The 24382-nt window shown below is 35.4% G+C and overlaps 4 protein-coding genes across 4 annotated transcripts in view; all 4 read left to right on the forward strand.

The window, feature by feature from the left end:
- Positions 1-24382, forward strand: part of LOC149774684 (uncharacterized) — a 43718-nt gene that overhangs the window by 13600 nt on the left and 5736 nt on the right. The window lies entirely within an intron of this gene.
- On the forward strand, positions 7025-10889 carry LOC149774685 (uncharacterized). The gene has a single exon (XM_089944889.1). It carries the CDS (start codon positions 7116-7118, stop codon positions 9144-9146), a length of 2031 nt encoding a protein of 676 aa, XP_089801015.1. The 5' UTR covers positions 7025-7115; the 3' UTR covers positions 9147-10889.
- Positions 16412-17443, forward strand: LOC149774686 (E3 ubiquitin-protein ligase TRIM45-like). The gene has a single exon (XM_089944893.1). It carries the CDS (start codon positions 16508-16510, stop codon positions 17441-17443), a length of 936 nt encoding a protein of 311 aa, XP_089801019.1. The 5' UTR covers positions 16412-16507.
- On the forward strand, positions 17456-19325 carry LOC149774687 (uncharacterized). Its single transcript, XM_089944892.1, has one exon. The coding sequence runs from the start codon at positions 17456-17458 to the stop codon at positions 18536-18538; it is 1083 nt and encodes a 360-aa protein (XP_089801018.1). The 3' UTR covers positions 18539-19325.

The following is a 24382-nucleotide window of genomic DNA, read 5'->3' on the forward strand; positions in this document are numbered from 1 at the left end:
TCTATTTAGACATGCTACCTTTAGACACTCTCTATTTAGACATGCTACCTTTAGACACTCTCTATTTAGACATGCTACCTTTAGACACTATATTTAGACATGCTACCTTTAGACACTCTCTATTTAGACATGCTACTTTTAGACACTCTCTATTTAGACATGCTACCTTTAGACACTCTCCATTTAGACATGCTACCTTTAGACACTATATTTAGACATGCTACCTGTAGACACTCTCTATTTAGACATGCTACCTTTAGAAACTCTCCATTTAGACATGCTACCTTTAGACACTCTCCATTAGACATGCTACCTTTAGGCACTCTCCATTTAGACATGCTACCTTTAGACACTCTCCATTAGACATGCTACCTTTAGGCACTCTCCATTAGACATGCTAACTTTAGACACTCTCCATTTAGACATGCTACCTTTAGACACTCTCCATTTAGACATGATACCTTTAGACACTCTCCATTTAGACATGCTACCTTTAGATACTCTCCATTTAGACATGATACCTTGAGACACTCTCCATTTAGACATGCTACCTTTAGACACTCTCTATTTAGACATGCTACCTTTAGACACTCTCCATTAGACATGCTACCTTTAGGCACTCTCCATTTAGACATGCTACCTTTAGACACTCTCCATTTAGACATGATACCTTTAGACACTCTCCATTAGACATGCTACCTTTAGGCACTCTCCATTTAGACATGCTACCTTTAGACACTCTCCATTTAGACATGATACCTTGAGACACTCTCCATTTAGACATGCTACCTTTAGACACTCTCCATTTAGACATGCTACCTTTAGACACTCTCTATTTAGACATGCTACCTTTAGACACTCTCCATTTAGACATGCTACCTTTAGACACTCTCTATTTAGACATGCTACCTTTAGACACTCTCCATTTAGACATGCTACCTTTAGACATACCACATCACCGCCGCCTTATGCTAACGTGAAATTTGTTTAAATATTTCATGATATTTATTCCTCTGCGTGTGATAGGGTCTGTTTTCATATTTTTAAACAATTCGAAACTATTGTAAACCTTTTGAAAACACTCTGCAAATATTTCAGATAGCCTGTTTGAATAATTCTAACACTTTCACAAATACCAGACACTACATGATTGGTCTAATCCAATATATGCCGCAGTAATATATACGAAAATCGTAAGGTCACTTTGACATTATAAAACCAGGTGTGACATAGGGCGAAAGAGCATATCCACAGGTTTTTGTAAAATGTACTTCAATCGAAATGTTTTAATCTTCCAAGCTTTCTGTAGCATTGTGATATTTATCGTTAGAGGTAATTGTAGTTATATTGTAGTATTGAGATATTTAATGTTGGGGTAATTGAAGTAATATTGTTGTATTGGGATATTTAACGTTAGGGGTAATTGTAGTTACATTGTAGTATTGGGATATTTTAACGTTAGGGGTAATTATAATTATATTGTAATATTGGGATATTTAACGTTAGGGGTAATTGAAGTTATGTTGTAGTATTGGGATATTTAACGTTAGGGGTAATTGCAGTTATATTGTAGTACTGGGATATTTTACGTTGGGGTAATTGAAGTTATATTGTAGTATTGGGATATTTAACGTTAGGGGTAATTGAAGTTATATTGTAGTATTGGGATATCTAACGTTAGGGGTAATTGCAGTTATATTGTAGTACTGGGATATTTAACGTTAGGGGTAATTGAAGTTATATTGTAGTATTGGGATATTTTAACGTTAGGGGTAATTGTAATTATATTGTAGTATTGGGATATTTAACGTTAGGGGTAATTGTAGCTATATTGTAGTATTGGGATATTTAACGTTAGGGGTAATTGAAGTTATATTGTAGTATTGGGATATTTAACGTTAGGGTAATTGTAGTTATGTTGTAGTATTGGGATATTTAACGTTAGGGGTAATTGTAGTTATGTTGTAGTATTGGGATATATAACGTTAGGGGTAATTGTAGTTATATTGTAGCATTGGGATATTTAACGTTAGGGGTAATTGAAGTTATATTGTAGTATTGGGCTATTTTAACGTTAGGGGTAATTGTAGTTATATTGTAGTATTGGGATATTTAACGTTAGGGGTAATTGTAGCTATATTGTAGTATTGGGATAGTTAACATTAGAGGTAATTGTAGTTATATTGTAGTATTGGGATATTTAACGTTAGGGGTAATTGTAGTTATATTGTAGTATTATGATATTTAACGTTAGGGGTAATTGTAGTTATGTTGTAGTATTGGGATAGTTAAAGTTAGGGGTAATTGTTTTTATATTGTAGTACTAGGATATTTAACGTTAGGGTTAATTGTATTTATATTGTAGTATTGGGATATTTAACGTTAGGGGTAATTGCAGTTATATTGTAGTATTTGAAAATTTAACGTTAGGGGTAATTGTAGTTATGTTGTAGCATTTGGATATTTAACGTTAGGGGTAATTGAAGTTATATTGTTGTTGTTGTTGTTGAGGGGTTAACGCCATTTTTCAGCACAAGATAGGCTATACATGGCGGCCAGTATTAATGGTGGAGGAAGAACCCGGAAAACCCCCCGGAAAGAACCACCGACCCACGAGAAGCTACTGGCAGGCTTTCTCACATACCTACATTGGCTGAATCTGAGACTCGAACCCACGCAGACAGAGGTGAGATGGCAGTGATCTGTAACGGTGAGCGCTTTAGACCACTCGGCCACTCGGGGCCCCAAGTTATATTGTAGTATTGGGATACTCAACGTTAGGGTTAATTGTAGTTATGTTGTAGTATTATGATACTTAACGTTAGGGTCCTAGCTCCATATCTGAGTCATCTGATTTGTCAATTTAAATTCGGATTCAAAATGTGTTGGAAACGTCCAGGTCATGTTGGTTGAAATTTAAGACTGACTTAAAATTCACAAATCATTCGTCCTAACTGCAGATTTATCGTTAGGATGTACCATTGAAATATAGTCCAAGGCCCAATAATTCCTCTCTTTCTTTTCCCCCAGCAGTTTTGTTTTTCTTCCTCGTCTTCACACTGTCCCAGAGTGTCATATCTAGTTTGCACAGGAAAGTGTTGGTGACATCTGGGAGTACCGAGATAGAATATATGTGAATATTAAATTAAATTTATAAATGGCAATGGCAATGACAGTATTTTGTATAAATGCAAACAACAAAAGATCATTGACACCGATTACGGACTAAGTTAAGTAATTAATCTCATCAATAATGGTTCACTGTATTTGGTTTTGCTTTATAACCTTTGCTTCACTTCCTGTCACACGATACTTACACGGTTCACATTTCCACCTAATTTCATCTCTAATGACACAACTATGTCCGATAAAATTCGTTGTAAATAAGTTTACGTTAAGCCATCTGGCAATTAGCCGTAGAGTTAAATACTTTTCTGCAACATTTACTGTTCCACGAATCCCATGCTACAATGCATGTGGTCTATTTGCTTGTATCGCTTTTTTTTTTTTTTGGTTCTTGAAGTTATATTCGACACGTACAAATACACAGACTTTGATGAACTTACGTTACTGAATCATATCTTTTATGTATATGTGTGTAACAATCCGTACAAAAACGTTCCTTATGCTCGTATTCTCTCTCTCTCTCTCTCTCTCTCTCTCTCTCTCACACACACACACACACACCTGAATATGTGGCTCGTTTTGTTTAAGTTTTGCATTAAAACTGAGTTCATTTCGCTTGCAGTTACACATAACTTTTTTATTTGTACTGAACGTTTCCATATAATAGTATTCCTAATGGCACGGGTATCATTGATGCCTATACTCCACAAATTTATTAATAGAATAAACTGTCTGGTCAATAACTTGTAGGCTTATATTATTTGTGGTAAGATACTCGTTCTGAAGGAGTGAGAATTTGCAAGTACGTGTAAATTATTCGCGGTTAGATACTCGTTCTGAAGGAGTGAGAATTTCCATGTACGTGTAAATTATTCGCGGTTAGATACTCGTTCTAAAGGAGTGGGAATTTGCATGTACGTGTAAATTATTCGTGGTTAGATACTCGTTCTGAAGGAGTGGGAATTTGCATGTAGATGTAAAGTATTCGTGGTTAGATGCTCGTTCTCAAGGAGTGGGAACTTGCAAGTACGTAATATTAATTATTAAGCATTCCCAAAAGATTTATAATTTAAAAGAGACGATTTTCTTATAATGCAATTCTGGAGCCATGCCTTAAACGTAATATTTAACAAAATTCTATAAAAGATATATTACGCATTTTGAAATCCATGGTCATTTTTTACCACCACCACACACACACGTGACTCTTGATCTTCCATCGTCGGTCTTTAACACCAATTGTCATTTATTCACGCTAACGTTCCGTGTCATTTAGTCCAGGATCGACAAAATGTGATGTACACACAAGGACCATTCCGTGTTGTTTTGTCTACACACGTACAATGTGTGATGTAAATAAAAAATCGCTTGTAGACCCAATTTTAATATACAACAAACAGTTGCCGGTGTTGTCCTTGTCGGGTTAATTACTGATATCAATTACTGTTTTAGAATGAATTATTGTCTACTTAACAACAAAGTACTGTCTTTCTAAAATCTGTTTTTGTGATTTGCTGCTCTTAGTCGACTTTATATAGTAAAATAATCATTTCAAGGCAGATTATAGTCAGGGCTTAAAATAGCATGTGCTGAACATATATTTAGTGAACAGAAAACTTCATGCAAGGTAAGATGACAAATTGGGATTTTAAATATTACGGATTGCTTTTTTAATTACCGTAGCTATTATAATAAACTTCATGTGGGCAGTGCAATTTCCGTACATCACTGTTCGACTGAACGTAAATTGTTTTTATTTTTCTTATAGTCGTTTGAGTACTCACGTACTGTTTTAATTATTTAGACATAATGAAATGAATATGAAAAGAATGAACAAGATTTTATAAGGTAGTACTTTTTTGTGGAAAAGTGTGGGTGGGTGTGTTTCTATAATAATAATAATAATAGTATGTAGTTGTATCAATACATTTTATTTAAAAAGGATAACACATTTGGTCATGAAAATCCATCTGAGATATGGTCCTCAAATTTCGTAACAGGCTATGTTAAAAATAAAGAAAAAAGATAAAAGAATTTTTTTTAAATCATACACATACTAAGGTATTAACGCAGATTTAAAATGAATTAATATGTGTGACTATACTGGTCAACAGCTGCATACATAAACAATATACTATACACAGGTATACACATTCAATATATCCGAAGTCGTATATACATACATTGAATAAAACATAGACATATTATTTCTGGACACAACGCTAAAATTCTCTATTCGGCGGCTTTAATATGTCATTCAAACTGTCCAGGAAGAATTTCCTTAACAGTACTTTAAAATTTCTTTAACGTTATTTTAAACGCATCAAGGGAGTTCGAATTACGCGTCCTCAGTAGTAAGGATTTCCATAAGGTAGGTGCTGACACGTGAATGAGCTATTATATTGATTGGAATAACTACGGTGCGTAATGCGAGATATTTTGATTTGTTATATACCGAACATTACACAACCCTGATAAAGGCTACATTTCCCTAGGCTAATCGATATCATTGTACCACATACACACCTAATATTGACGACACACCTAATATTGACCGAGATTCCTTGTCGTCAACGTCAGCTATCGACAACTGTGTGTAGGACTACAACGGTTACGTTATACTTACAAACAATGTATATATATATATATATATATATATATATATATATATATATATATATATATATATATATATATATATATATATATATATATATATATATATTGTGTTGTATTTAGAAACCAATGTTCGGGACTACAATGGCTACACTATATTTATAAATAATGTACACTTAGAGCAGATGTATCGAGTCAAAGTAAAGCAACAACAACAACGCAAAAAGTTGTCATTCTCTGCAAAATAAATTGTTTAATCAGTACCGTGGCTTGATCTGGGTGCTTGTATTGTATCATGGTTGAGGGCGATCTGCTGTCCTTCCTCTGTCAAACACATGCCATACAACCACATATATCACGTTAATGTACTGATAACAACGGCCATCGTAAAGGGCACACGATACGGGCGGCCGCCCAGGATGACAAGCCCAGAGGGTGGGGGCGGGTGGGTGGGTGGAGCGCCATTTCGTTGAGTGACAATATATTTACGGGTGGGTGAGAGCCAAATGCGACGCTCGCCCATGGCGCCGTTTCTTCCAGTGAACATTTGCGACAGCTCCTAGCCTATATTTAGTATACACCCAACATCATGCAGCTCTCGATGATAGCCTATATTTAGTATACACCCAACATCACGCAGCTCTCGATGATAGCCTATATTTAGTATACACCCAACATCATACAGCTCTCGATGATAGCCTATATTTAGTATACACCCAACATCACGCAGCTCTCGATGATAGCCTATATTCAGTATACACCCAATATCATACAATTCTCGATGATAGCCTATATTTAGTAAACACCCAACATCACGCAGCTCTCGATGATAGGTACCTATTCCGAGGATGATACAAAACCTTGCAGACATTATACAACAAAATCTACTCATATGCAACAGAATCGAGGGACATTTTTAGAGTAATATACGCCGGGCAAGTCCTTTCTGCAGTTAAGAATGGATTTCAACAATGAAAAGAAAGAACAAAAATGTCACATAATTGTGATTTGAATGCCACTATTTTATGTAATGAAAAAAAAAACTATAAATTATATCTTGAAATATGGATACAATATGAACAGAATGTGTTCAGCCTTGATTAATTTGAATATTTTGTAAATACATAGGAATCCACATAGTTTTACCTTTGTTTCCTATGTTATAACTCGTTTATTATACATGTTATGGACGTCATTGCTAGATATACAAATCTCGTGTCTGATGACATGGGTGTTATTAGTTTACCGAGAAGTCAGGATATGGTACGCAGGTTATTGATTTTGTATAGAGAACAGCCAATACGACCATTCGGTGCATACACAGCGTATTTCCTTATGGCAAACTTAGCAATAACTCACAGCGCTAAAATATAATGGCAATAGCTTCCCATCCACAAGGACAGTTTTTTCATCTTTTAGAGTGTACAATATGCCAGGATACGTTCAAAAGGCCCAAAGTTCTGCCATGTGGACATACGTATTGTGCTTCATGTCTACAGTCACATATTAACAACAAGCTGACCCATAATGGTACACGACAGGCAAGCTTTCCCTGTCCTGTGTGTAGGGCAAGCACAGCTCCACCTGATCCTACAATCGGCACTGATAAATGGGCAGAATTATTTCCCGTTAACAGTATGGCGGTATCTCTGTTGGATTTAAAAGTGAATATTCACCCAGGAAAACTCTGTGATCTGTGCTCAAAGAGAAAAAAAGAAACGCCTGCAGTATCTTTTTGTCGGGAATGTAAGAAATCCATGTGTGCTATGTGCCAAGAGTACCACGATGACATTTCAGCGTGTAATAAAGGAAATATTCTGAACTTAAATACTGGAAACAAGTCGAATGACATACCACCAAACTTAGATTTCATAGAAATGTGCTACAAGCATTCAAACGAACGTATTAAATTCTTTTGCAGGGACCACAACACAATGTTTTGCAGCACCTGTGGGTTTCTGGAACATCGAAAATGCGAGACAATCATCACGCTTGATGAAATGATAACAACTTTTTGTATATCCGTTGCGTCTAAAGAAGTGGAAACAAATTTGAAAACGTGTCAAAGCAATTTGAAACAAGTGACGTCAGTTGCTACAGGAAATATCGATTCACTTAATAAGGATAAAGCAGGCATTACAAATCATATTCGCTCTCTCGTAGCTACAATTGATGCCAAGCTGAAAAACTTTGAAAATGATCTAGCTTCCATAATTGATGCCAATCAGAAAGCAGAGGAATTAAATTTACAATCCCAAAAAGCCAAAGTACTCAGTCTTATGACCGAAAATGAAACTGATCTAATTCAGCTTGACCTTGTAATGACCCACGGGTCAGAGGTCAAGCAGATCATCGTGCTTCATAAGCTAAACCAGAATCAAGAGAGATGCTTCCATAGAGTAGCAGAGTTTCAAAAAGATTTAACATGTGTTAGGATGACATTTAATGTGGATAAGACTTTGCAGGAACTGATAAATAAAGTGTGCACGCTTGGAAAAATAAATATGCTCCGAACAAAAATTATTCTTTCCCAATGTCTAACGCTAACTAGGTCTAAAACCATCGACAATGATCATAGTGGACCTTCGGCAACAATTCAGAACGATTTAAAAGTAAAGAAATTGTCAGAGGTTTATGTGAAAATAGCAGGTGACAAATATAGATGTTACATTACGGATATTGTACAGCTGCCCGGTTCAATCCTTTTTGTTGATCATGGGAATTCCAAAATAAAGATCTTTTCAAATAATTATAAGTACATGGATTGTTTGTCTCTTGAGGAGGACCCGTGGAGTGCATGTGCTATGTCCGATACAGAAGCAGCCGTCTCATTTCCCTACGGGAAAACTATTTATATATTGGACGTCACTGATAAAATACAAAAATCCAAAGAGATTAAAACAAAGCTGAGGTGTTGGGGGTTAGCGGCATTGAGGGACAAACTGGTGATTTCCACGTGGACAGATCAAGGCTGTATACTGACACTGGACAAGAAAGGGACTGAGATCAGAAGGATCTATCCCAAACACTATAATGGTCACCAACTTCTCCGTCCATCGCTTGTCACGACTAACATGTCCAAAGGAATTACATACGTACGGTATCATCCCGGCAATATAATTGTTGCCTATCATTCATCATGGAAGGTTTTATTCGCTTACACACATGAAGACATTGTTGGGCAAGGTGGCCTGGAAACTGACACAGAAGGAAACATCTATATATGTGGATCAAATTCACGAGGTGTCCAGCAGATTTCAGCAGATGGAACATTTATAAAGAAACTGATCCCAAAAGGTAAACCAGGTACACTCCCACTGAGAATTAGATTCTTTAAGAATTCCAGATTCTTCATGACGTACAGAAATTGCAATGTTATTGATGTGTACGATATGCATGGTTAGACACCTGAAAGAAAAACAGAACATGATAACTGTTACTGGAAAGTATCTGCGTCTGTACCTGTAGATATCAGTGACAAATACTGGTATTTTACTAGGGGGCGGGGTCGCATCTTAGTGGGTCGTTTTGGAGTGCTGATTGAATGCTTCCACTGACTTGGTGCTCACAGTATTCTCCTCCAGGTGGTTCCACTGCACAACAGTTTGTTATAACTAACACACACTTGAGAAAATAGCAAGATATCTACCATGCACTTTTTTAGCAACTTTATAAATGTTGCATGAAGAAATTACAATGTAGAGCGCCATTCATTTATTAGATTTTTGTGGACTGTCCTCGAGTCGAACAAAACAGAAATGTTAGTGGGATGTTGAGTATCAGCCAAGATATATTTTATTCTTTTCATTTCTTGCGTAGGAATACGAAGGCTTTTTAGTTGCTTGTTTTTCATTGTAAATTTGTAACAAATTTGGACATATTAGCATAAAATTATATGTCTGCATAAATCTTGCAATTTATAAAGCTCTGATGCAAAATGTTTACATCCCTTTTAACATCGTGTGTATATGATAATCTTTTACAGGGATTTTGGCTGATTCAATAGAATACAAGTTACCTCTTGACATGATAATGTTTTCAGATGCTTAAATTATTAGATTTAAAATTGATAACCCCATGCTTCATTTTTAAAACGTGAGGTTACCATTTATTCATTGAATCTGACAGCTGGAATTAAGACCTCACAAAAACAAATTACGACAGAAAATATAAAATAAGTAATACAGTCATACTGTATATAATAATAATAATAATAATAATAATAATACCTTTTCTCAGTGGGTGTGAAAATTACTTACAAGTAAGGAGTAATGTACATAGAGTTCTTTATTAAGGAATTACCAATTAATTTTAGAGAAATTACTAATCCTGCTGAATATTTACTATTCCTTCTTCATTAAGTAAATGTTGATAACTGGAAGTTAACCATTCAGTGGACTACTGAAACTATGAAAAGTACTTGTCTGACAGGACATTTGCTAATCCCAGGCTAGCAGTCTACCACTGCTAATTTCAGGCATTGCAATTATATTACTTGAAAAAAAATTATCTTGAGACAAAAATAATTATATCGCTTTATATAAAATCTCAGGCCAAACCCACCAGTCTGAAAACTAAATGTTCGGTCCCTTGTGTATATAGCATACAAGATAATAATTACGTTCACACACATGCACGCACACAAACACACTACTTTAGAAACTATTCACATAATTGATACATTTATGCAGAGAAAAAAATAGGAGGTAGGTGGCGCATTTTATGCTTAATAGGGACTCATGTTATTCGGATTTTGTTCATCTATTACGCCTATTCTGGAACGAAGAGATGATTGAATATGATTTCTTAACATGAAAAATCTTATTCCAAGTGAGAAAACCTGAAAATCTAAATTTATTTTTAATAGCTCCTTTTTTTACTTGGATATTTGGAAATTTCGACTTGTTAACCATCATAAATTTACCTGGAGGTTTTCTGCGCTGAAAGTATTTTGTTCAAGTAAATAGGGAAAGATTTTGCAAATTCCTTGTACATCATTTGGCCATTCTAAAGTTAATTCTTTATTGTACTGAAAACAGTTTGATTGTAAGAACTGAGTTCTGAATATTATATATTGGCTTATAAACACTTTGCATTCTGGTAATGATATATTTTCTTATCAAGAATAAAGATCAGATAAAAACTTTTATTTTAGACTGTATAGTCTATGCTTCCATATTAAAATACAAATATAAACTAAAAGTATTTTAAGCATTAAAGATTATAGGTACCTATGTACAAATATACGGACCCATCTACATCAAAGGTCTTTGTCCAGCGTTGTTAAGAATGAAATTCTGTAAGACATTTAAAAAGAATTTAAAGGCGTACTGTTCACGTAGCTTTATTAATTTCATTCAATCAGCGATATGATTTATCAGTGGCAAATCATCAACAACAAAAAACTAAAATTGTTTAAAAAATGACACATTTCGTGCCAAATGTAAGCCCACGTGATACTGACCCAACTATACATTAAATAACAAGGTGAAACAACACCTCCTTGCCTCGCCTCACTGGTTACATGGAAGGGGCTGGATATTACACTACCCCAAAACACACAGCAGAAATGTTTGCCATAGACATTAACTAAAGTATGAGCTATGTAGATGGGTATTGGAACATCATTCAAACACCAGGCTGCCATGTTCCACATAGTAGGCAGTTTCCTTAAAGGCGTAGAGGCATAAATATGTTCAATGCGGCGTTTTTAAACCGAACGGATTATTGGAGATTATGACTTCGATTCGTTTTAGAATAATGCATTCAAATATTTTTGAAATAATTGTCGCAAGAGCTAGAGGTCTATAATCATTTCTTCCGTCAGTTTAAAATGTTTCTTTTCACTATCGGAATAATTGTAACATTTGTGAAATTATCTGGAACAAAGTTATGTACAAATATACAATTACATAAAATTGTCAAAAGGACATGAAATCTACTATATGAAAATTATTTATATAACCTCATATATATATTCCTCAGTATTTTTAAAAGTATTCCAAATATTTAAAACATTACAAGATTTCTTGTTAACTGTCTTTGCTTTAAAACTTTCATTTCAAAATTATAATAACGTAGGCTGATTTTCATCACAGCTTCACCATCAACTAATGATTTATAGTCAAACTGTATTATCTCAGTAACTCAGCAACTAAACAACAAAAATCATTGACACCGATTACCGACTAAGTTAAATAATTAATCTCTGACCAATAATGGTAAACTGGATTTGGTTTTGCTTGATAACCTTTACTTCTCTTCCTGTCAAACATTACATACATGGTTCACATTTCCACCTAGTTTCATTTCTAATGACACAACTATGTCCGATAAAATTCGTTGTAAATAAGTCTACCTCAAGCCATCCGGCCATTAGCCGTAAAGCTAATCGTTCCCTTCAGGCTGCTACATGTCATCATAATGATAGTACGAGGCGAGTTTACGCTCTTTCACAGCTTCCTTGTGAAAGAAAATCAGCCAAGCAAATTAGACTAAGATTAAAAAATAGGCAACCCAGTATCATACTTGGCGATTAAGCAGTAAGAAGGTGTAAACACAGAACACATTGACCTTTTGGTGTGTGTGTGCGTGGGTCATTTGGATTTTTAACGTAGCTTTAACAATTTTTCAGTCATATTGCTAAGATGTCTGCAATGTGGCAGTTTATAGTGATGTCTAGCACTGGGGCATCATGCCGCAGACATGTAGCATGATGTCCCACCCAGTTACATTATCCTGAAGGCCGACCAGTCCTAATACTAACCTCTTAATGCTGAGCGCCACACGATTCAGCTTTAAGTACCATTTTCGTAAGTCTTTGGTATGACACGGATCGAACCCACGACCTCCCACATCCAAGTTGGACGCTCTAACCACTAGGCCACCGGAGCGGTTTGGCGTGTGGTAATCTACATATCAATTAATACTGACTGTGTTTCAGCAACTTTTTTTCTGATCACGGGATGGATTCACAAATATAGTTTGGGTCTCATATCGAACCACCATGACTTTGCAAGCAGAATCGTTCAACAAGTACAAATACAATGTTTATACAAAGTTGTTGAATTGCACTTTGTTATGAAGTTGAACTTACGCGACATGTTTTGACCTTTAACCTAACCACACACGCGTGCGCGCGTTTTTGCAATGACGACAACAATTTGCCATGAACCCAACAGTGTGTATTAGCATTTTGCCCATCCTTAGCTCATATCACAACCATGTTATTCGAATGATATGTTGTGGTGCTAGAGTCGTGCTTATAAATAACAAACAAAATATCGGGCTCGTAAAAACAGTCTTAACATCCCCCAACCCACCCACGCACCCTTCTATATACAAAATATCAACTGGGCCTAATACGACGATATCGTTTCTATGTTGATTGTTCACTTCATTAGGTATTTCCGGTCTATCTGTTTGTATCTCTTTTTTGTTATTGAAGTTATATTCCACAAGTACAAATACACACACACCTTGGTCCACTTACGTTACTGAATTATATCAGGTAAAATCTGTGAAATATATGTATATAACTATCCGTTTAAAAAAAAAAATTTCCTTTCGTTTGTAATCTCTCTCTCTCTCTCTCTCTCTCGCTTGCTCTCGCTCTCTCTTACCTGAATACGTGGCTCGTTTTATTTAGTTTTGTATTAAAACGTTCAGTTCATTTTGCTTGCAGTTACACATAACCTTTTTATTTGTACTGAACCTTTCCATGCAATTCCTGATGGCACGGGTATCTTTGATACCTATACTCCACAAATTTATTAATAGAATAAACTGTCTGGTCAAGAACTTGTAATTTATTCGTGGTTAGATACTCGTTCTCAACGAGTGGGAATTTTCATGCACGTGTAAATTGTTCGTGGCTAGATACTCGTTCTCAAGGAGTGGGAATTTGCAAGTACGTGAAAATTATTCGTGGTTAGATACTCGTTCTCACGGAGCAAGTATATTATATCAATTATTAAGCATTCCAAAAAGGTTTCAATTTAAAAGAGACGATTTTCATGCAATGCAATTCTGGTGCCATGTCTTAAACGTAATGAAATTCTATAAAAGATATATAACACTTTTTAAAATCCAAGGTCATTTTTATGACACGCCCTCTCCCCCATGTCTTTTTATCTTGCATTGTCGGTCTTTAACACCAATTGTCCTTCCGTGTATTTTAGTCAAGAATCGAAACATATATGATGTACACACAAGAACCATTCTATGTTTTGTCTACACTCGTACAAAGTGTGATGTAAATACAAGATCGCTTGTAGACCCAACTTTAATATTCAAAAAATACTTGCCGGTGTTGTCCATGTTGGATTAATTACTGATATCAGTTACTGTTTTAGGATGAATTATTGTCTACTTAACAACGAATTACTGTCTTTTTAAAATCTGGTTTTGCGACTTTTTCCTCTTAGTCTACTTTATATAGTAAAACAATCATTTCATAGAAAATATATTTCATGAACAGAAAACTACATGCAAGGTAAGATGACAAATTGTGATTTTAAATATTACGGATTTTTTTTATTATCGTAGCTATTCTAATAAACTTCCTGTGGGCGGTGAAATTTTCGTACATCACTGTTCGACTGTAAACGTTCGTAAATTAATTTGTTTTTATTTTTCTAACAGTCGTTTGATTACTCACGTACTTTTTTTTTACTATTTAGACATAATATAATGGATATAAAAAGAATGAATAAGCTTTGATAAGATAGTACTCTTTTCTGGGAAAGTGTGGGTGTAGGTGTGTTTGTAATAATAATAATAATAATAATATGCAATTGTATTAATAAACTATTTTAACGAGGATAACACATTTGGTCATGAAAAATCCATCTGTCATGTGGTCCTCAATTTTTCTAACAGGTTATGTTAAAAATAAAGAAAAAAGATAAAAGAATATTTTTAACAAAATCATGCACATAATATGGTAATCCCGAAAATTTAAAAATAAATTAATATGTGTGACCATACTGGTCAACAGCTACATACATAAAAAATATACTATACACAGGTATACATTTTCAATATATCGGAAGTCGTATATACATACATCGAATAAAACATAGACATATTATTTATGGACAAATCGCTAATGTTCTCTATTCGGCGGCTTTACTATGTCATTCAAGCTGTCCAGGACGAATTTCTTTAACGGTATTTTAAACATATCAAGGGAATTCGAATTACGCGTCCTCAGTAGTAAGGCTTTTCATAAGGTAGGTGCTGACACGTGAATGAGTTATTATAACTACGGTACGTATTACGAGATATTTTGATTTGTTATATACCGAACATTACACAACCCTGATAAAGGCTACATTTCCCTAGGCTAATCGATATCATTGTACCACATGCACACCTAATATTGACCGAGATTCCTTGTCGACAACGTCAGCTACCGACAAATGTGCGTAGGACTACAACTGTTACGTTATACTTACAAACAATGTATATATATATATATATATATATATATATATATATATATATATATATATATATATATATATATATATATATATATTGTATTGTATTTAGAAACCAATGTACGGGACTACAATGGTTACACTATATTTATAAATAATGTAAACTTAGAGCAGATGTATCGAGTCAAAGTAAAGCAACAACAACAACGCAAAAAGTTGTCATTCTTTGTAAAATAAATTGTTTAATCAGTACCGTGGCTTGATCTGGGTGCTTGTATTGTATCATGGTTGAGGGCGATCTGCTGTCCTTCCTCTGTCAAACACATGCCATACAACCACATATATCACGTTAATGTACTGATAACAATGGCCATCGTAAAGGGCACACGATACGGGCGGCCGTCCAGGATGACAAGCCCAGAGGGTGGGGGTCGGTGGGTGGGTGGAGCGCCATTTCGTTGAGTGGCAATATATTTACGGGTGGGTGAGAGCCAAATGCGACGCTCGCCCATGGCGCCGTTTCTTCCAGTGAACATTTGCGACAGCTCCTAGGCTATATTTAGTATACACCCAACATCATGCAGCTCTCGATGATAGCCTATATTTAGTATACACCCAACATCACGCAGCTCTCGATGATAGCCTATATTTAGTATACACCCAACATCACGCAGCTCTCGATGATAGCCTATATTCAGTATACACCCAACATCATGCAACTCTCGATGATAGCCTATTTTTAGTATACACCCAACATCACGCAGCTCTCGATGATAGGTACCTATTCCGAGGATGATACAAAACCTTGCAGACATTATACAACAAAATCTAATCATATGCAACAGAATCGAGGGACATTTTTAGAGTAATATACGCCGGGCATGTCCTTTCTGCAGTTAAGAATGGATTTCAACAATGAAAAGAAAGAACAAAAATGTCACATAATTGTGATTTGAATGCCACTATTTTATGTAATGAAAAAAAAAACTATAAATTATATCTTGAAATATGGATACAATATGAACAGAATGTGTTCAGCCTTGATTAATTTGAATATTTTGTAAATACATAGGAATCCACATAGTTTTACCTTTGTTTCCTATGTTATAACTCGTTTATTATACATGTTATGGACGTCATTGCTAGATATACAAATCTCGTGTCTGATGACATGGATGTTATTAGTTTATCTTACCGAGAAGTCAGGATATGGTACGCAGGTTATTGATTTTGTATAGAGAACAGCCAATACGACCATTCGGTGCATACACAGCGTATTTCCTTATGGCAAACTTAGCAATAACTCACAGCGCTAAAATATAATGGCAATAGCTTCCCATCCACAAGGACAGTTTTTTCATCTTTTAGAGTGTACAGTATGCCAGGATACGTTCAAAAGGCCCAAAGTTCTGCCATGTGGACATACGTATTGTGCTTCATGTCTACAGTCACATATTAACAACAAGCTGACCCATAATGGTACACGACAGGCAAGCTTTCCTTGCCCTGTGTGTAGGGCAAGCACAGCTCCACCTGATCCTACAATCGGCACTGATAAATGGGCAGAATTATTTCCCGTTAACAGTATGGCGGTATCTCTGTTGGATTTAAAAGTGAATATTCACCCAGGAAAACTCTGTGATCTGTGCTCAAAGAGAAAAAAAGAAACGCCTGCAGTATCTTTTTGTCGGGAATGTAAGAACGCCATGTGTGTTTTGTGCCAAGAGTACCACGATGACATTTCAGCGTGTAATAAAGGAAATATTTTGAACTTGAATACTGGAAACAAGTCGAGTGACATACCACCAAACTTAGATTTCATAGAAATGTGCTACAAGCATTCAAACGAACGTATTAAATTCTTTTGCAGGGACCACAACACAATGTTTTGCAGCACCTGTGGGTTTCTGGAACATCGAAAATGCGAGACAATCATCACGCTTGATGAAATGATAACAACTTTTTGTATATCCGTTGCGTCTAAAGAAGTGGAAACAAATTTGAAAACGTGTCAAAGCAATTTGAAACAAGTGACGTCAGTTGCTACAGGAAATATCGATTCACTTAATAAGGATAAAGCAGGCATTACAAATCATATTCGCTCTCTCGTAGCTAAAATTGATGCCAAGCTGGAAAAATTTGAAAATGATCTAGCTTCCATAATTGATGCCAATCAGAAAACAGAGGAATTAAATTTACAATCCCAAAAAGCCAAAGTACTCAGTCTTCTGACCGAAAATGAAACGGATCTAATTTAGCTTGACCTTGTAATGAACCACGGGTCAGAGGTCAAGCAGATCATCGTGCTTCATAAGCTAAACCAGAATCAAGAGAGATACTTCCATAGAGAAGCAGAGTTTCAAAAAGATTTAACATGTGTTAGGATGACATTTAATGTGGATAAGACTTTGCAGGAACTGATAAATAAAGTGTGCACGCTTGGAAAAATAAATATGCTCCGAACAAAAATTATTCTTTCCCAATGTCTAACGCAAACTACGTCTAAAATCATCGACAATGACCATAGTGGACCTTCGGCAACAATTCAGAACGATTTAAAAGTAAAGAAAATGTCAGAGGTTTATGTGAAAATAGCAGGTGACAAATATAGATGTTACATTACGGATATTGTACAGCTGCCCAGTTCAATCCTTTTTGTTGATCATGGGAATTCCAAAGTAAAGATCTTTTCAAATAATTATAAGTACATGGATTGTTTGTCTCTTGAGGAGGACCCGTGGAGTGCATGTGCTATGTCCGATACAGAAGCAGCCGTCTCATTTCCCTACGGGAAAACTATTTATATATTGGACGTCACTGATAAAATACAAAAATCCAAAGAGATTAAAACAAAGCTGAGGTGTTGGGGGTTAGCGGCATTGAGGGACAAACTGGTGATTTCCACGTGGACAGATCAAGACTGTATACTGATACTGGACAAGAAAGGGACTGAGATCAGAAGGATCTATTCCAACCACTATAATGGTCACCTACTCCTCCGTCCATCGCTTGTCACGACTAACATGTCCAAAGAAATTACATACGTACTGTATCATCCCGGAAATATAATTGTTGCCTACAATTCATCATGGAAGGTTTTATTCGCTTACACACATGAAGACATTGTTGGGCAAGGTGGCCTGGAATCTGACACAGAAGGAAACATCTATATATGTGGATCAAATTCAAGAGGTGTCCAGCAGGTTTCAGCAGATGGAACATTTATAAAGAAACTGATCCCAAACGGTAAACCAGGTACACTCCCACTGAGAATTAGATTATTTAAAAATTCCAGATTGTTCATGACGTACAGAAATTGCAATGTCATTGATGTGTACGATATGCATGGTTAGACACCTGAAAGAAAAACAGAACATGATAAATGTTACTGGAAAGTATCTGCGTCTGTACCTGTAGATATCAGTGACAAATACTAGTATTTTACTATGGGGCGGGGTCGCATCTTAGTGGGTCGTTTTGGAGTGCTGATTGAATGCTTCCACTGACTTGGTGCTCACAGTATTCTCCTCCAGGTGGTTCCACTGCACAACAGTTTTTATAACTAACACACACTTGAGAAAATAGCAAGATATCTACCATGCATTTCTTTTAGCAACTATATAAATGTTGCATGAGGAAATTACAATGTAGAGCGCCATTCATTTATTAGATTTTTGTGGACTGTCCTCGAGTCGAACAAAACAGAAATGTTAGTGGGATGTCGAGTATCAGTCAAGATATGTTTTATTCTTTTCATTTCTTGCGTAGGAATACGAAGGCTTTTTAGTTGCTTGCAGCCTGTTAAAATTTGTTTTTCATTGTAAATTTGTAACAAATTTGGACATATTAGCATAAAATTATATGTTTGCTTAAATCTTGCAATTTATAAAGCTCTGATGGAAAATGTTTACATCCCTTTTAACATCGTGTGTATAGGGTAATCTTTTACAAGGATTTTGGCTGATTCAATAGAATACAAGTTACCTCTTGACATGATAATGTTTTCAGATGTTTAAATTATTAGATTTAAAATTGATAACCCCATGCTTCATTTTTAAAACGTGAGGTTACCATTTATTCATTGAATCTGACAGCTGGAATTAAGACCTCACAAAAACAAATTACGACAGAAAATATAAAATAAGTAATACAGTCATGCTGTATATAATAATAATAATAATAATAATAGCTTTTCTTCGTTGGTGTCAAAATTACTTACAAGTAAGAAGTAATGTACATATAGTTCTTTATTAAGGAATTACCAATTAATTTTTGAGAAATTACTAGTCCTGCTGAATATTTACTATTCCTTCTTCATTAAGTGAATGTTGATAACTGGAAGTTAACCATTCATTGGACTACTGAAACTATGAACAGTATTTGTCTGACAGAATATTAACTACGACCCAGGCTATCAGTCTGCCACTGCTAATCTCAGGCATTTCAATTATATTACTTTAAAAAAAATTATCTTGAGGCACAAATAATCGCTTTATATAAAATTTTAGACCAAGCCCACCTGTCTGAAAACTAAATGTTCGGTCCCTTGTCTATATAGCAGACAAGATAATAATTACGTTCACACACATGCACGCACACAAACACACTACTTTAGAAACTATTCACATAATTGATACATTTATGCAGACAAAAAAAATAGGAGGTAGGTGGCGCATTTTATGCTTAATAACGACTCATATTATTTCGGATTTTGTTCATCTATTACACCTATTCTGGAACGAAGAGATGATTGTATATGATTTCTTAACATGAAAAATCTTATTCCAAGTGAGAAAACCTGAAAATTTAAATTTATTTTTAATAGCTCCTTTTTTTACTTGGATATTTGGAAATTTCGACTTGTTAACCATCATAAATTTACCTGGAGGTTTTCTGCGCTGAAAATATTTTGTTCAAGTAAATGAGGAAAGATTTTGCAAATTCCTTGTACATCATTTGACCATTCTAAAGTTAATTCTTTATTGTACTGAAAACAGTTTGATTGTAAGAACTGAGTTCTGAATACTATATATTGGCTTATAAACACTTTGCATTCTGGTAATGATATATTTGCTTATCAAGAATAAAGATCAGATAAAAACCTTTATTTTAGACTGTATAGTCTATGTTTCCATATTAAAATACAAATATAAACTAAAAGTATTTTAAGCATTAAAGATTATAGGTACCTATGTACAAATATACGGACCCATCTACATCAAAGGTCTTTGTCCAGCGTTGTTAAGAATGAAATTCTGTAAGACATTTAAAAAGAATTTAAAGGCGTACTGTTCACGTAGCTTTAATAATTTCATTCAACCAGCGATATGATTTATTAGTGTGAAATCATCAACAACAGAAAGTAAAATTGTTTTAAAAAATGACACATTTCGTGCCAAACGTAAGCCCACGTGATACTGACCCAACTATACATTAAATAACAAGGTGAAACAACACCTCCTTGCCTCGCCTCACTTGTTACATGGAAGGGGCTGGATATTACACTACCCCAAAACACACAACAGAACTGTTTGCCATAGACATTAACTAAAGTATGAGCTATGTAGATGGGTATTGGAACATCATTCAAACACCGGGCTGCCATGTTCCACATAGTAGGCAGTTTCCTTAAAGGCGTAGAGGCATAAATATGTTCAATGCGGCGTTTTTAAACCGAACGGATTATTGGAGATTATGACTTCGACTCGTTTTAGAATAATGCATTCAAATATTTTTGAAATAATTGTCGCAAGAGCTAGAGGTCTATAATCATTTTTTCCGTCAGTTTAAAATGTTTCTTTTCACTATCGGAATAATTGTAACATTTGTGAAATTATCTGGAACAAAGTTATGTGCAAATATACAATTACATAAAATTGTCAAAAGGACATGAAATCTACTATATGAAAATTATTTATATAACCTCATATATATATATATATATATATATATATATATATATATATATTCCTCAGTATTTTTAAAAGTATTCCAAATATTTAACACATGACAAGATTTCTTGTTAACTGTCTTTGCTTTAAAAGTTTCATTTCAAAATTTTAATAACGTAGGCTGATTTTTATCACAGTTTCACCATCAACTAATGATTTATAGTCAAACTGTATTATCTCAGTAACTCAGCAACTAAACAACACCGCTCCGATGGCCTAGTGGTTAGAGCGTCCGCCTCGGATGCGGGAGGTCGTGGGTTTGATCCCCGACCGAGTCGTACCAAAGACTTACAAAAATGGTACTAACAGCTGCCTCGCTTGGCGCTCAGCATTAAGAGGTTAGTGTTAGGACTGGTCGGCCTTGTGTCAGGATAATGTGACTGGGTGGGACATCATGCTACATGTCTGCGGCATGATGCCCCAGTGCTAGACATCACTATAAACTGAAACATTGCAGACATCGTAGCGATATGACTGAAAGATTGTTAAAGCTACGTTAACAATCCAAATCACATCACACAGCAACTAAACAACAAAAATCATTGACACCGATTACCGACTAAGTTAAGTAATTAATCTCTGACCAATAATGGTCAACTGTATTTGGTTTTGCTTGATAACCTTTGCTTCTCTTCCTGTCAAACATTACATACATGGTTCACATTTCCACCTAGTTTCATTTCTAATGACACAACTATGTCCGATAAAATTCGTTGTAAATAAGTCTACGTCAAGCCATCCGGCCATTAGCCGTAAAGTTAATCGTTCCCTTCAGGCTGCATACTAGTTCACGAAAAGGAGGAACCTTAAAATATACGATATTGACGATTCCAGTATGTGTAAACATACTCATAAACCAAACAACATTGACACGTCATCATAATGATAGTACGAAGCGAGTTTACGCTCTTTCACAGCTTCCTTGTGAAAGAAAATCAGCCAAGCAAATTAGGTTAAGATTTAAAAATAGGAAACCCAGTATCATGCTTGGCGATTAAGCAGTAAGAAGGTGTAAACACAGAACACATTGACGTGTGGTGTGTGTGTGCGTGTGTGATTTGGATTTTTAACGTAGCTTTAGCAATGTTTCAGTCATATTGCTACGATGTCTGCAATGTGGCAGTTTATAGTGATGTCTAGCACTGGAGCATCATGCCGCAGACATGTAGCATTATGTCCCACCCAGTCACATTATCCTGACACAAGGCCGACCAGTCCTAACACTAACCTCTTAATGCTGAGCGCCACGCGAGGCAGCTGTAAGTACCATTTTCGTAAGTCTTTGGTATGACACGGTCGGGGATCGAACCCACGACCTCCCACATCCAAGTCGGACGCTCTAACCACTAGGCCACCGGAGCGGTTTGGCGTGTGGTAATCTACATATCAATTAATACTGACTGTGTTTCAGCAACTTTTTTTCTGATCACGGAATGGATCCAGAAATATAGTCTGGTTTCATATCGAACCACCATGAGTTTGCAAGCAGAATCATTAAACAAGTACAAGTACAATGTTTATACAAAGTTGTTGAATTGCACTTTGTTATGAAGTTGAACTTACGCGACATGTTTTGACCTTTAACCTAACCACACACGCGTGCGCGCGTTTTGCAATGACGACAACAATTTGCCATGAACCCAACAGTGTGTATTAGCATTTTGCCCATCCTTAGCTCATATCACAACCATGTTATTTGAATGATATGTTGTGGTGCTAGAGTCGTGCTTATAAATAACAAACAAAATATCGGGCTCGTAAAAAAAGTTTTAACATCCCCAACCCACCCACGCACCCTTCTATATACAAAATATCAACTGGGCCTAATACGACGATATCGTTTCTATGTTGATTGTTCACTTCATTAGGTATTTCCGGTCTATCTGTTTGTATCTCTTTTTTGTTATTGAAGTTATATTCCACAAGTACAGTTACACACACCTTGGTCCACTTACGTTACTGAATTATATCTAGTAAAATCTGTGAAATATATGTATGTAACCATCCGTTTAAAAAAACAAATTTCCTTACGTTTGTAATCTATCTCTCTCTCTCTCTCTCTCTCTCTCTCTCTCTCTCTCTCTCTCTCTCTTACCTGAATATGTGGCTCGTTATATTTAGTTTTGCATTAAAACTCTGAGTTAATTTCGCTTGCACTTACCCATAACTTTTTATTGGTACTGCACATTTCCATGCAATTCCTAATGGCACGGGTATCATCGATGCCTATACTCCACAAATGTATTAATAGGATAAGCTGCTTGGTCAAGAACTTGTAATTTATTCGTGGTTAGATACTCGTTCTCAACGAGTGGGAATTTTCATGCACGTGTAAATTGTTTGTGGCTAGATACTCGTTCTCAAGGAGTGGGAACTTGCAAGTACGTGAAAATTATTCGTGGTTAGATACTCGTTCTCACGGAGCAAGTATATGATATCAATTATTAAGCATTCCCAAAAGATTTTTAATTTAAAAGAGACGATTTTCATACAATGCAATTCTGGTGCCATGTCTTAAACGTAATAAAATTCTATAAAAGATATATAACACTTTTTGAAATCCAAGGTCATTTTTATGACACGCCCTCTCACCATGTCTTTTTATCTTGCATTGTTGGTCTTTAACACCAATTGTCCTTCCGTGTATTTTAGTCAAGAATCGAAACAATTGTGATGTACACACAAGGACCATTCCATGTTTTGCCTACCCTCGTACAAAGTGCGATGTAAATACAAAATCGCTTGCAGACCCAACTTTAATATTCAACAAATACTTGCCGGTGTTGTCCATATCGGACTAATTACTGATATCAGTTACTGTTTTAGGATGAATTATTGTCTACTTTACTGTCTTTCTAAATCTGGTTTTGCGACTTTATGCTCTTAGTCGACTTTATATAGTAAAACATCATGTGCTGAACATATATTTAGTGAATAGAAAACTACATGCCAGGTAAGATGACACATTGTCATTTTAAACATTACGGATTGTTTTTTTAATTACGGTAGCTATTATCTTAAACTTCATGTGGCAGTGTAATTTCCGTACATCACTGTTCGACTGAACGTAAATTGTTTTTATTTTTCTTATAATCGTTTGAGTCACGTACTGTTTTAATTATTTAGACATAATGTAATGAATATAAAAAGAATGAACAAGATTTTATAAGGTAGTACTTTTTTGTGGAAAAGTGTGGGTGGGTGTGTTTCTACAATAATAATAATAATAATAGTATGTAGTTGTAT

This window comes from Sinohyriopsis cumingii, unplaced genomic scaffold (assembly GCF_028554795.1).
Source record: "Sinohyriopsis cumingii isolate HCF-2022 unplaced genomic scaffold, ASM2855479v2 utg000160l, whole genome shotgun sequence".
Taxonomy (NCBI): Eukaryota; Metazoa; Mollusca; class Bivalvia; order Unionida; family Unionidae; genus Sinohyriopsis; species Sinohyriopsis cumingii.